At 45.2% G+C, this 14372-nt stretch overlaps 1 protein-coding gene across 1 annotated transcript in view; it reads right to left on the bottom strand.

Annotated features, from left to right (window-relative positions):
• ABHD3 (abhydrolase domain containing 3, phospholipase) overlaps positions 1–14029 on the bottom strand; it is a 44596-nt gene extending 30567 nt beyond the window's left edge. Inside the window, exons 1-4 of the mRNA XM_033934907.1 lie at positions 13677–14029; positions 13400–13563; positions 12586–12768; positions 3625–3670 (exon numbers count right to left, since the gene is read on the bottom strand). Of these exons, the coding sequence (XP_033790798.1) occupies positions 3625–3670; positions 12586–12768; positions 13400–13563; positions 13677–13826 (543 nt within the window). The 5' untranslated portion in view covers positions 13827–14029. The remainder of the gene's footprint in view (positions 1–3624; positions 3671–12585; positions 12769–13399; positions 13564–13676) is intronic.
• Positions 14030–14372: the final 343 nt, after the last annotated feature.

Here is a 14372-nt window from a genome sequence, read left to right as displayed (position 1 = left end):
ATTAGAGTTAAAAATCTTCGCTTGTTAAATTTTCCTACCACACACTACCTTTCTGCATTGGAACTTTTGAAAATGTATTTGAGGGAGATATTACACTATAACAAAGTGGAGACCCTTGAGGTCGATAATTTATATTACATCTCAAGAGATTCCAAAGAAAAGGTAGAGGAAGGTGGAATGGATAGAATAGTGTCACCAGAAAGTTTGAATGTATCACAGTTTTTGGAGTCTTCTAAAGACATAATTGAGAAACGAGCAACGCTTCTCGTGACCTTCAAGACAGAACTTGAGAAACAAGATATCTTGAAATTATATTTCTTGAAAAAGCAAGAGATGTTTTGTGGTCAACGGGTGATAATTTTTCCAGATGTCTCTAGACAAACTCAGTTTAAGAGGAAACAGTTCCTTCAGCTAAAGCCTAAGGTTTTGGCAGTCGGAGCCACTTTCTTCTTAAAATTTCCTTGTAAATGCCTAATATCATATGGAAATGATAAGTATGTGTTTTTTGATCCAGCCCAGGTGGAAGATTTTATTAAAGAGAAACCTTTGTTGAAAGTTTAATTCCTTATTTTTGTTTACTTTTGGAGGATGATGTATAATATATATAATAGCCATTTGCCTGTTCCTAGAAAGTAGATTGAAGTTTTACTTTGATGTTTCATTTGTACTGGCGATCAGCTTTAATGTGGACTAGGAAATGGTTGAATTAGTTTTCTTATATTATGTTAATTCCTTTTTGGAATTCACATTTTTGTACTTTGTATTATTATTTGTGTTCATTCATGTATGTTTATTACAGAGATATTGTAATGAATAAATCCAATAAATAAAGTAAAAAAAAAAAAAAAAAAAAAAAAAAGAAATCAATGCTGCAGACAACCTCAGACTGATTTAGGAAGTGTCAGAGAAAGAGGAAGAAAGAGCACTGCTCTTCAGAGGTATATGAAGAAACGTTGAGCATGTTCAGAAGGAGCTGCCATGTGAGGTTGCTGAGGCTACTGTTAATTTTGCTGCTTTTGCGGTAGCAGACAATGTAAAAAAAATATCGCCCCTAATATGAATAGGAAGTAGACTTTGTGCTATTCAAAACACTCCCATTTCCTTCATGTTGTGGCCGCCACAATGGTACAAGAGACTGTTAGCCAAATTAGGTGTCTCATAGTCCCCGACATTGCAGAAAGTCTAGATGACCTCTCAAAAGTATGATAGGCTGACCTTGCTATTGTGACCAAGCAGACTCCACGTCTGCTAGGATCCCTGTGAATGCTGGGAGGAAAGGATGTAGGAAACCAGGAAAAGGAGCGCTCAGAGCCCGGCCACAGTCCTATTTGGAGTCCTCTGAGCCTGCTAGTCATTTAGGGCCGAGGGTTGGGAAAACTGGTTACACACCTCGGGAACACAGTAGAGCTAGGACCCAGGAGGGCAAAGTCAGAACTAAGAGCCCACAGAGAAACCAGAATCCAGGTCACCACCGGGGAAGCCAGAGAGAGGAACAGATCCCTGCTGACTCAGGCAGAGCAGGGCGTGTCCCTCCCCTAGAAAAACCAGCAGTCTGGAACAAGCTGTTAGGCAGGATTGGGAGAAAGCTGAGGTCTCTCTTCCTTGAGGACCTCACAGGCTCAAGCAGGAGTAATGGCTGTACACCCATTGAGGTAGAAGAAGCTGGAACACCTCCAGGACTACCAGTACCAGAGGAAGAGACTCCCATGGAGCTTCAGGGAGAACTGCCTGATGAGGAGCTAGCTGTGTTGCCAGAACCAATGGAAATGGGATTGGCAACCATGTTCAAGGGCTAAGCTATAAACTGTGAGTTTTTGTTTCTGAACCATGTGCCTCAGGCCCTGCCCCCAGGAGGGACCTAAGGCTCCCGGGCCTATTCTGATTGGCCCAGGCGCCTTAGGCCCCACCAGTAGGCGGAGCTTTGGGACGGATGGGCCAATCCGGCCTCATTCCGTTGTTGGCTGCCTGCCGGACAGGCGGGTTTGGCTCCCGTCTGTCCGGCCAACTACAGAAAGGTACGGGGAAGGGGGTGGGGGTGTCGTGGGGGTCGGCCAGGGGGGTCGGGTCGGCTGGGGGGGCGGTCGGAGGTTCTTGGGGGGGGGGCGGTCGTTAGGGGGAGGGGGGTTTGCGTCGAGGGCAGGAGGGCCTGGGATCCCTCCTGCCCGTAATGTAGTGCGGGGTGGGGTTAGGGGGTCGCCGTGGCCAGGAGGATTTAGGCTCCCTCCTAGCCCGAACAACTAGGGGGGGGGTCGCCAGGGCCAGGAGGACTTGGGCTCCCTCCTGGCCCGATATTGTCGGGGAGTCGGTGGGGCAAGAGGGCTTGGGCTCCCTTTTGCCCCGATCGTGTCGGGGAGTTGGCGGGGCAAGAGGGGAAGCAGCAGGACACCGGTAGGAGCTTCTACATGATGGGGGGGGGGTGCGAGCGGTCCTGCGGGGGGGGGGGTGAATCGGATGTCGGGGGGGGGGGCATCAGGCTTTCAGGGTGGGGACAGGACTTCAAGGGGGAGAGGAGAGTCGGGGCGGGCGAAAGAAGAGTCGGGGTGGCCAGAGGAGAGTCGGGGCGGGCGACTGGAGAGTCGGAGACATTGTCTGGTTATGCTGGTTTGTAATGACAACTACCGTTATTACCATTATACTGTACCATATACAGGTAATAAAATTCTGTTTTTTTTTCAACAATAACTGTGTACTGTAGTCTTCTTCATGGGTAAATAAGGCATCCCCCCGAAAATAAGCCCTAGAGCATATTTTGGCCTTCCAAAAAAAATAAGACAGTGTCTTATCATCGGGGAAACACGGTAAGAAGGACTAAACATTCCAGTGATGATACAAAGAACGCAAAAAGGCAGTACAATATTTCAATAATGAAAAATACAGTATGAATCAATGATATAGTTATCAGTCAAGTAACAATTTTTTTGAATAAATAGGTCTTAACCAGTTTTCTAAAGGTGCAATAAGATGCAGATTGTTCAATCAAACCATCTAACCATACTTGAACGGAGTTCAGTCAAAAAGATACGGTACTTCTTCGCTCCGCAGAAAATGAAGAACTGAGGTACCTCGAGCCTCTTCTGATGGGAAGGTAGTCGCGCACGCACGGTATGAGTAGTCACAAAGCTCGACAGTTCACTTTTCAGACTGTTCGTACCAGGTTCCGTGGATGGCGTCACCCATTTGTGAGACTAAGCTGCCTGCTTGTCCTAGGATAACAAGCCTCCCTCAGGTTACTTAGACCAGTGCTGAAGACATGTAGGTAATCAGCCTTTCAGGATCACAATTTTTCTCATGCATATTCATTGTATGGTGATCCTGAAAACTTGATTGACAAGAAGTACCTCGAGGAGAAGACTGAGAAGCACAGACAGATGTAAATATTACTGTACCAGTCATTTTTGCTACTCGGCCCTCAGCTTTCCTAGTTTAGTTTATGTAGTCCCACCAGAGCTACCCCATCCCCTCAGCAAGAAGATTACAACTGCATTATGTTTACCTATATAATCATGTGAAAATAAAACTGCCTTTGGTGAAACTTCTAAACTTATTTAATTTTCCCATTTTTCCAAAAGGTACAAAGCAGGTTTATAAGCATAAAATAATAGATAAGAATTAGAGACAGCTTACCAAGAGATCCTCACCAGCAACTCCTCTGTTGTTAAAAACAACACATCTGTAAAACAAAGTAATTTTCATTAACTAAGTGAATAAACTATATTTATTTGCTTTCTATTAATATGTAGCTCTGATAACCTTTATGGAATTTGCACAGAAGTATTTTCATTCAATTTCTTCAGGAAGGGAACACTACTATCTGAAGGGGGGAGAGGGGAGGACTACAGAGTAGTTCAAGAGTTTACATTTCAAAATTTAAATGCACACCATACCAAATAAAGTATTCAATACCTTAAGAGCTGTTTCATTAAGGCATGTCTCTCATTCTGGATAAAACACTTAGCAAATCAGACTAAAAAGGGGATAGATTCTGTACAAACGTAAGGAAGTTCTTCACCCAGAGAGTGGTAGAGAACTGGAATGCTCTTCCAGAGTCTGTTATAAGGGAAAACACCCTTCAGGGATTCAAGACAAGGTTGGACAAGTTCCTGCTGAACCAGAGCGAACGCAGGTAGGGCTGGTCTTGGTTAGAGCACAGGTCTTTGACCTGGGGGCCGCCGCGTGAGCGGACTGCTGGGCGCGATGGATCACTGGTCTGACCCAGCAGCGGCAATTCTTATGTTCTTATGACTACTGGGGTCAATATACAACAGTTGTGGTTCATTTACAATTTAAAAATGGCACACACATATAAATACTAATTTTAAAATGTTGGCCATGCAGATACGCTTAGTAGAGAATGACACGATAGCCGTTACCCGCAGCTAGCTGCGAGTAACCCACCGAAACAATGGGGGTGGGAGTGCTCACTGCATGCACGGGGGACAAGGCCATCCACCACCCCGTGGAGCGGTGAGTGGCCTTGTCCCTGCAGTTAAGGGAGGGAACGCGCGCAATCACCGATCGCGTGCGGCCCCCCTCCCTCCTTCCTACCTACTGGCCGAATCTATCTCCCTCCCTCCCCATTACCTTCACGGTGTGTTAGTTTCCAAAGTAACTTACTCAAGCCTGCCGAGCCTGCCTGTAGTCGCGTGTGTCTGTGGGCGGAAGCTTCTCCTCTGACGCAACTTCTGACTGCAGGCAGGCTCAGGCGGCTTGAGCAAGTTTCGCCGCAAAGGTAAGGGGGAGGGAGGGAGATTATCGGGCCACGTGAGGGGTGCTGAAGGGCGGCGAGAGGGAAGGGTGGTGGTAGTGGAAAAGAAAAGAACAGATGCTGAAAGGAAATAGGGAACAGAAGGTGGGAAGAAGACGCTGAAGGGAAATGGGGAAGACAGCGTGGGGAGAAGACACTGAAGGGAAATGAGAAAGACAGAGTGGGGAGAAGACGCTGGAAGGGAAGAAGAAAGAGATGCCAGACTATGGGGGAGAGCAGAGGGAAGAAGATGGGTGCCAGACCAATTGGGGGGGGGGTGGATGAAGGGAGAGGCACAGTAACAAAGCAAATAGAAGACACAGAGAGAAAACAAGACAGTGGATAGAAAGAATTGAATGAGAAGATGAGGAAAGCAGAAACCAGACAATAAAGGTAGAAAAAAAAATTCTTATTTATTTAATTTTCTTTCTTTTTTTTTGCTTTAGGATAAAGTAGTATATTAGTTGTGTTGATAAAAATTTATAAACAAAGCCCTGCCAGCTGAACATATCTTTATCTAGTTCAGCAGCCAGAACTTTGATTTATAAGGAAGGAATAAGCTAAATATTGCAGTACTGAGGCTTGTATGGATGTTGCGGTGGCATTGGTCACAGGGACGGGGCGTAGACAGTGGTTACAGGGATGGGGTGGGGAAAGTGGTCACGGGGATGGGGTGGGGACAGAGACGGTGGTCACGGGGACGGGGCAGTGATGGGGACAAATTTTTTCCCTGTGTCATTCTCTAACTCTTAGTTCATATTTGTCAATATTCAGCCTGCAGTGTTCAATGTCTTTTTAGACATCAGCTATTACAGATTTTTTATTCCTGGATATTGGCGCTGAATATCTGGGCATTGAAAGATTAGGTTTCTTACCTCTGCTAATCTTCCTTCTTGTAGATCTCCTCTGGAGGCCGAACTAGCGGGAAGTGCATCTATTCCAGCCTTGGCTGCAGAACTTAAAAATAAAACCAACCCCCCTCTGCGAGGTCACCTGTGCGGCCACTCCCCTTGAAGTTCAGTAAGTAGCAAAGCTAAGTCATTCACTGAGTGGAGCCTGAAGAAGCTCCCAGCTTAGTTCAAGATGCTACAGAGTGCCTCGGGCAAAAAATTCAGACATGCCCAGGCCACAAGAAAGTGGCCGCCGCAGTTCACCCTCCCGCCATAGTGGAAACAGAAATACATTAAGATCAAAATGCAATCATCAGTCTTGAACATCCTACATGATAATCCCTCCATCTGAGGAAAAGGGGGTACGCTTGGCAACCTGAGCCACAGCTGAATCCACTGTCAGCAAGACCAGTCTCTAGTTGAAGTCCGATGCCATGGGATACAACTTTGCCAAGTCCAAGGATAATGGAACCCTCCATGGACTCCCAGACCTCTAACAGCACTTCTGCCAAAACCGCATTGCAGCAAGGATGCGAACAGTGGAGGCTCAGAACTCCGAACTCTACATTCTGTCGGAACCACATTGTCTGAAACCAGGTTCCGTGTTCACAGTGACCCAAAAATAAAGATGGGCAGGCGGCTAGTCTTGAAAAGCCGGCACACTGTCTGGCGATCTGCAAGGTCTCGGAACCCATTGGTCTAGGTATCACCCAGATCTGCTAAGTTAGCCATCTCTGCTGATTCCACCAAAGAAACAGGCAACGGCACAGACACCGAAGCAGAAGCAAGGACGGGATCGAGCCGCCTGCTTTCTGGTACCCCAGTAAAGAAACAAATCGTCATGCTGGCATCCGAAGGTGGAACAGACTGTTGTACTAGAGTCTGAGTGGGAGAAACAGGCAAAGCCCCTTTTACTCCTGGGTTGTTGTTTTTTTACAGATACCTTAGAGCCCCAAATTCTGGGTAAAAACAGTCACCGGCAGCCGGAACCACTCTGTGCGTCTCAGATCTCACAGGATTAGCAGACTGAGGAGACTTTTTCCCGGAAATGCACTTGCATTTCGTGAAAATGCCATCCGCGCCCAGTTTAGGCACCCCGGATGTAGCAATCACAACTCTGGTGGAATTAAAGGGCGTTAGGGCCTCTCAGGAGTAGGGGAGCGTGGAATACACATATCTCACCCCCCCTCGCGGTCCACAGTGAACGGATACACGGCCCGAATCCTGCCGCCATCCGCTGCATCTAAGGCATGAATCCATGCCATCCTGCCCTGAGGTGGCCATCTGTGAAGTTTGGAGCAAAAACGAAGCTTCTAAGTCCAAAAATATACTTTTAAAAACTTTGAAGAAAATCCAAGATGGCCTCCGCGGGTGCCAATTTGCCTAAAAAATGCAGGAAAACATGAAAAAAGGCAATCTTAGGATTTTACAGGTGTGGGGGGGGACCAGAGTACACAGAGAAACCCATCAAAACCCCGATTTGAACACCCCCCCAAAATTGGCAAACTCTGTGACTCAGACACCACAGAGACATGTGGTGCAATGCATTTCAATGGCAGCCAGCAATACACAGTGCAAGCATAGGGAGATCAGTACCTCAGGAGCTGATTAAACAGGATTTTTCAGGTCTTCCGACTGCCTCACCTTCCTCGTCACCTCAGATTACGACCACCAGGACCCCTCAGGGAAATCAGGGAAGACACGGTTCCAATCCCGGCGTATCCCCTCGGAACTGCAGCAGCCTGCGCTCTACCCCTTTGTGGATGAACCAGGGGAGAGATGGCTCCCGATCCTGGAGACCCGATCCAATCTGCAGGCTGCCCAGAGGGCTTACTGCAGTTTCAGGCTTACAGAGCACCCTCCAGAAGCAGACAAACTTTAAAATGTCTGCGATCTCCCGCCAAAGGATCATTTGCACAGAGTTGATTGGCAGCACGTGGTCAAACCCACGGTACCAAAGAAAATAAGACTAGGAATTGAGAAATAAAATCACGAGCAGAAGAAAACTAGAAGTTCTCAGCAAGGCTGCAGAAACAAACTGAACTTCAAGGGGAGTGGCCGCACAGGTGACCTCACAGAGGGAGCTGGTTTTATTTTTAAGTTCTGCAGCCAAGGCTGAAATAGATGCATTACCCGCTAGTTCAGCCTCCAGATGGATTGTACATGAAAGGGCAGCTGCCAAAACTTATCCGAGTACTGGTGATATTAAGCCAGTACTCAGATAACTACTTGAATAAAGTTAGGCTGGCTTTTTTGCTAACTTCATCCAGATAGTTAGTTACCTGGTTAGTGGACTAAATATTCATGCTAACTGGATAACTTCTGGCTCAACTCAAACTCTGCCCTCAAGACTGCCCAGAGAGTGCAAAGCAGTCTGACCAGATTTACAGCAGAGAACTCTCACTGAATTTCAGGCCTATAAAGTGGCATAGTTTTTATGTATATGCACCATCCAAACTATCTGCTGATCATTTATACCTGTTCTGAGATGCATATCAGCTGCCTGTTTCTTTGGACCTGTGGTCTCTACCAGTAAAAAGTGCAATTGTGCTTATCCCAGTAGTGTCTTAAAGCCATCTGAAAAATTTAATAGTTTTTAGGGCTGAACAATTAACCTGTTAATAATGTGATTAATATGTTAATTGTCCAACTAGCATTAAAAAAACAAATGCATTAACACCAGCATTCGGGGGGGGGGGGGGGAGGGGGGAGGCAGCAGTAAAATAAAAAGAATTGATTAGAGAACATAAGAATAGCCTTACTGGGTCAGACCAATGGTCCATCAAGCCCAGTGCCCAGTAGCCCGTTCTCATGGTGGCCAATCCAGGTCACTAGTACCTGGCCAAAATCCAAGGTGTAGCAATATTTCATGCTACCGATACAGGGCAAGCAGTGGATTCCCCTGTGGCTTCACCCAATATTAGGATGGGTCAGGCAGGGCAGCTCAATGTCCTTCCTCTCCCCTCCCCATCCAAAGCGCTCCCTTCCCACCTTTGAAATCCAAGGGGGTCACCAGCACAGCAGCAATTCAAAAGTGCTGTCCACATCCTCCTTGGTAATCCTTCCTCTATATCTCAAAGCGAGGTGTTGTTCTTCTGCCTGACTACATACATGTATACAACATCTCTCTCCTTGATAGATTTGGGGAAAACAGTGTCTTTGTATTAAAAATTATCTAAATCAAAGTGCAGAAGAGTGAAAAAAGAGAATGAGGTAAAGCAACCATAACAAGAATCTTGAAGATGGAAATATTATTACGTAAATTTTGTTTTAATTTAAAATCTTGACAGGGAGACAACCAGAGGGAAAAAGTCAGATTTGTCAATCAAGCATCTCATGTATAATGAACTCAAGAGTTACGGGAATTTCAGATCTCAAGTCAAATGTAGATTATATTGTTCACCCTAGATAGTTCAAACTGTACACAAAGATGCATAGCATCAAAACCATGTGATTTTCATCTGTGTCAAACCCCTGCATAGGTAGCTACTAACAAAACTAGCAAAAACCTCAGTACCACACACATACTTCAAGCCATGTATCAATACAGCATGAACTATGCTCTGATTTCACCAAAGTCCTAATTTAGCAAGAATTAATTGCTTAAGAACTACTTGCCTAATGTCACTGTACAAAAATGTTTGTCAGGTGATTACATGTACCCAGCTCAGGCTAACCCAGCCACTCCAGAGTCTGGGCATGGAAAAATGGCACAGAGCCCATGTCACTGTCCAAGTTTCAAGAATTGCAATATTGCTGAAGCAAAATGGACATTCCAGTGGTTTAAGTCAGAAGGTCAAAAACAATGTTTATATTAGCCTCAGGATGACATGCTACAACAGTCAGGGACTGTATATAAGAGACACCCCCTGAGTCCAAAGGTTATCTGGTGATCCCATCACATCTGAGCTAATAGCCTGTCATATTTTCTATCTTGTATAATTATACACCTAACACATTCCCTGAATATTTGTAGTGTCTCAGCAATTGTTTTAGCTGATATTTGCCTTTCTGCCAACATCAGGTCATGGACATGGTCAACAATTTCATGAGCTGACACTGTTCGAGACCTCCCAGACCTTTTTTTTTTTAAATTTCTTTATTGATTTTCAATTCAAGTACAAAGTGCAATAAATTTTAAATACAATTTATAACATGAACAGCACTATATTCAATCAAATATTATTACAAAATTTATTCCCCCCTCCCTCCCTACATGTGTGTACAAATCAAATAGGACATAAAGGCATTATACAACTAATCAGAGTTAACAAAATTTGTTAATGGACTCCATGTTGTTTTAAAATAGTTTATTATGACCCAATATTTCTGAATTCATTTTTTCATATCTATAACAGACAAAGAGTACCACCAAAAGGAAAAATTTAGCCTGTCCCAATTTTTCCATTTCTTAGTAATCATTTCATAGCAATCCATGTCATAATTATAAGGAGTCTGCTTTTATACCTGTCTAATGTATTTTTAGCATTCAACAACGTCCCACAAATAATCACATCATAGGACAATGGAATCAATGTTCCCAATATCCTATTAATTTGTCCCCGTATTGATTTCCAAATATTGAGTATCAAGGTACAATAAAACAACAAATAATCCAGTGTCCCTACTTCAAGATGACAATGCCAGCATCTATTAGACTTTGAACTGTCCAACTTTTGCAAACGAACTGGGGTCCAAAAAATTATATGTAACAAAAAGAACCAGGTTTGTCTCATAGATGCTGACGCATCCTCCAAGTCTCATCCTCCAAGTCCAAATCTGTGACCATTGAGTAGCAGAAATCTGCTGCTGTAACTCAATGCTCCAAATGCTGCATCTTCGGTCTCAAAATCTCCACACTGAAAGTTTGCACACTATGGAGTATGATGGACATTTGTTACTCTATGTTTACATCATACATTCATGGATTTCCTTTGGAATTTTCTTCTACAGTAATAGGAACTTTATGTTGGCTCAGAGTTCCACCCTTGAAAATTCCATACTTTTTGTTGATCTGGTTCAATCAATGATCTGAAACATTGTCAAAACACAGCATCATGATTCTGCAAATTGGCATTTTGCAAAATAAAACACTTTACAATTACAGTGGGAAAATAACGCTCAGAATTTAGGAAGTTAGTTGGGCTGAGAACTTTTCAGCACCCCCTTTTAGTAAATGTACCTATCAATATCAAGAAACTTTTATTTAGCGCTCCTTTTACTAAGATGCGTTAGGGCATTAAGGCACGGAATAGCGCGCGCTAGACCTTAACGCCAGCATTGAGCTGGCATTAGTTCTTGCCACATAGCGCGTGGTAATATCCTGCGTGCACTAAAAATATAAGCCCCGCCAAAATGTTAACCCCCACCACCCAGAAAAGATTATAAAAAAGAGGATATGAAACTTGTATTTGTAGTTTTTATTGAAGAGGGTGAAATTGGGACATGTCATTAATAATTTGTTTGAAAAGGTCCGTATGTATGCAGTTCGACCTGGCACTGCATACATGAACACTTCTTTAGTCTCCCAGCAGATCCCTCCAAAAATCCACTGCTGGGAAAGGACTCGCCCTGCGTGTTTTTTATGGCGAGATATTAGCGTTTCATCGATCTCGACGTGTAGACTGGGGCCGCCAACAATTGTTGAAGTCTGCAAAAGCCGCTAGGCACAAATTTTGCGAAGAAAGTTCTTCTAGTCAACAGCGGTCGTGTGGCCAATAGATAATTCCTCTGAGCAGAATTTGATTGTTGCCATATTTTTGGACCAGCAATAAATGAATAGAATTATTGTCCTAAACTCCATTTTAGACCGCTCCAGCCAAGTTCCCTTTCGAACACCGATTTCTTGCCGACACTGTTGGGCATTACACCTCCACCTGTCAGAAACAGTTGAAAGTGTCATTTGGTGGCCATTGTTGCATAAACGTTGCTGATGGATCACTCCGTGGGTTTGAAAAAAATGTATTGCCGTCTCCTTGTCATGAACGAGAGTCGAAAGCGTCAGAAAGTTCATGTCTGGTTTTACGTTACAAAAGTTTGAGTCAAAAGCATCAGAAAGTTCATTTGTGGTAAATAGGTCAAGATTGGGTACGCGAGCATCAGAAAGTTCATTTATGGTAAATAGGTGAAGGTTGGTGCGCTGGCAAAAGGTGGCAGGGCTTAAGTTTTCACGCGTGCACTTTTTCCATTAGTGGCAGGGCTTATCTGGAAAAGATCCAAAAATGCTAGCGCACCTTAGTAAAAGGAGCCTTTAGTCTCAAGTATATACAAACCATAGATTAAGGATATTTTCCCTTACAGTTCATCATTCAAATATACCAATATATTCAAATTCTGGTGTCTCTTTAGTTAACAGCAACACAAAATCCATCTGCTGCCAGAAACTGTAGAACACAAAACCACGTAGCAAGCAGTAGTCTTGTGAAACTTCCAGTTGGGGCTGGTGACAGCAGTTATCACCAGGGATAGTGGTGAAGCAGAAACAGGGGCCAGTTATGTTTTCAACTACAGAACCTGACTCTCTCCCCAGCTTGTAAGCACAGATGGTTGTTAAAGAAAGCACGGACTTGCTGTCAGTGTTAAAATTTTGGCCAACGCACCTCCCATTTCTTGATCACACACCAGCGTGTTCCATGCAATAGAGAAAATCGGCACCAGTGAGTTCCGCCACACTGGTCAAGAAAAAAATGCCTTAAACACATCAAGAGAAAGAACTGATATGCAAAGCCTTAGCATAAAGTAACATTTTGCTTCCCTTTCATATTGAATACAGCAATTTGTACACATGAAACAAAATCACTCATGCATATTTCCAAATAATGAAAATGTGCTCCCTCATTCTCAGAGATAAACGAACTGGTAATCACTTTTACAAACTTCCATTGCAACAATATTTTTACTGTTGGGGGGGAGGGGGGATTATAAAAGCAAACGAAACCTATTCTGTATTACCTGTATCCCAACGTTTTACTCTGTTGGACCATGTGAAGGATGTAGGATTCTCTGCTGGTTCCTGTGAGACCTGGTAACAAGATGATGGTAGGTCTTGTACTAGCATCAGGGTACAAGGTGCTGACATCATTGTTAAACCAGTCCAGGGAAATCTGTCCTCCATCTGCTGTTTTGATATGCTCACTGTAAGAAATGGTTCAAAACCTTAACAACCTTAGCTATAACAAACAAAAAAATCCACTACAAGCTATTTTATACTCGTTTTACCACAGTAAACTGACTTCTTTTAAAAGAAGAAAAAAAAAAAAGCCCACATCAAACAATTTTAGAAAAGATTTATTTTCGTGAACAGCAGTATAACTAAACTGCACCACGAGAAGGACAGGTTAGGAAATTATTTTGTTCTCATTTTTTTTTTTCTAGCACACTCAGGCTCCTAAATCACACTATTCAGAGACTCATAACGTCAATGAAATTCCGGCAACTGACTCATAACTGCGCCTAAGAAGAAATACAGGTCAAAATGAAAGGTGAAGGAAGGCAGAGAGGCAAAAGAGACAATTTAACCTACAAAAACTGTCAGGTGCAGGAAGGACCCGAGGGACAATCAAGTAATCAACCCCTGTTCTTAACCCCTCCCCCCCCCCCCCGCCCCACCGTGCCAGATCAGGGTCTTTTTAAGCCCTTTAATATGGGTTCCTTAATATGCATAATGGCAGATGAGCGGATGCGATCAGTCGATCCCATCTTCCTCCTCTACCCCCCACCCGAGAGCGGTGCCTCTTCTTCCCCCTCCCCCCCCCTCCCGGCTTACTTAGTGTACTGAAAGCTGGGCTTGTAGGCGATGAAGGGCCGCAGCAGGGTCTGAGCTCTGCCCTCCCAGCACCAGATCGTCGGGTAATAAGTGTCTGTTACGGCGGGGCAGTGCTGTTCCAGGAAGGTGCGGAAAGCCTCGCCGGCCGCCACCAGCCGCGGTTTCTGCGGACGAACCAGAAGAGGAAAGTGAGCGCGAATCGCAGCGAGGGCGGCTCCCAGCAACACCCACCACCACCACCACGAGCCTCTTATTCCCCCCCCCCCCTTCTTCTCACCTTGGCGATACTACTTAGATAGTAGCACACATAGGCAGCGCTGACACCCAGTACCAGCGATAAACCCACGCCGGAGCCGAAGAGCCCCACTCGCACTTGGCTCTCCAGGTAGACGGACAGCTCCCGGGTCAGCACCTGCAGGCTGAACATTCTCCTGCGCTCCGGCCGGCGGGAACGGGGAGGGGGGGGGGAGGGATGGGCGGAGCCGCTCAAGAGCCGCCGCTTGCTGAGCCGAAGTGAGGGGACAGTGCCTCGCGCGCACTAATCCTGCGGTATCGCTCCCCCCACCCACCCCCAGGTGGGTGCAGGTCGATCACGAGCCCGAACAAGTAACTAGTAGAAGGTTCCACGATACACACCTTCGCTCAGAAACCGGTATTATCTCTCCTCCTACTTCCCGTGCATCCACCCCTCCTCCTGCCCCTCCCGCTTCCCCCCTACCCCCCTCATTGTCGCTGTTTTTTTTCAAGCAGGGGCACAAACCAACCAACCAAACTGAACTTTCATTCAGAGGCAAGACCTCGGAGGGAAAAGGTGGCCAGTACGCTGGCCGAGGGGGTAGGGGGTGGAGTTCCCTTCCTGTGACAGCCGGACTAGGGCGGGTACACTGGTGATGATGTGAACACACTGTTCTCGTATTCAGAGTGACTGTGTCAGTAGGACAAAGTCTATCTAGGTTATTGCTTCCCCAGCCCT

The sequence above is a fragment of the Geotrypetes seraphini genome, chromosome 2 (assembly GCF_902459505.1).
Source record: "Geotrypetes seraphini chromosome 2, aGeoSer1.1, whole genome shotgun sequence".
Classification (NCBI taxonomy): domain Eukaryota; kingdom Metazoa; phylum Chordata; class Amphibia; order Gymnophiona; family Dermophiidae; genus Geotrypetes; species Geotrypetes seraphini.
This window is presented reverse-complemented; position numbering and strand designations above follow the sequence as displayed.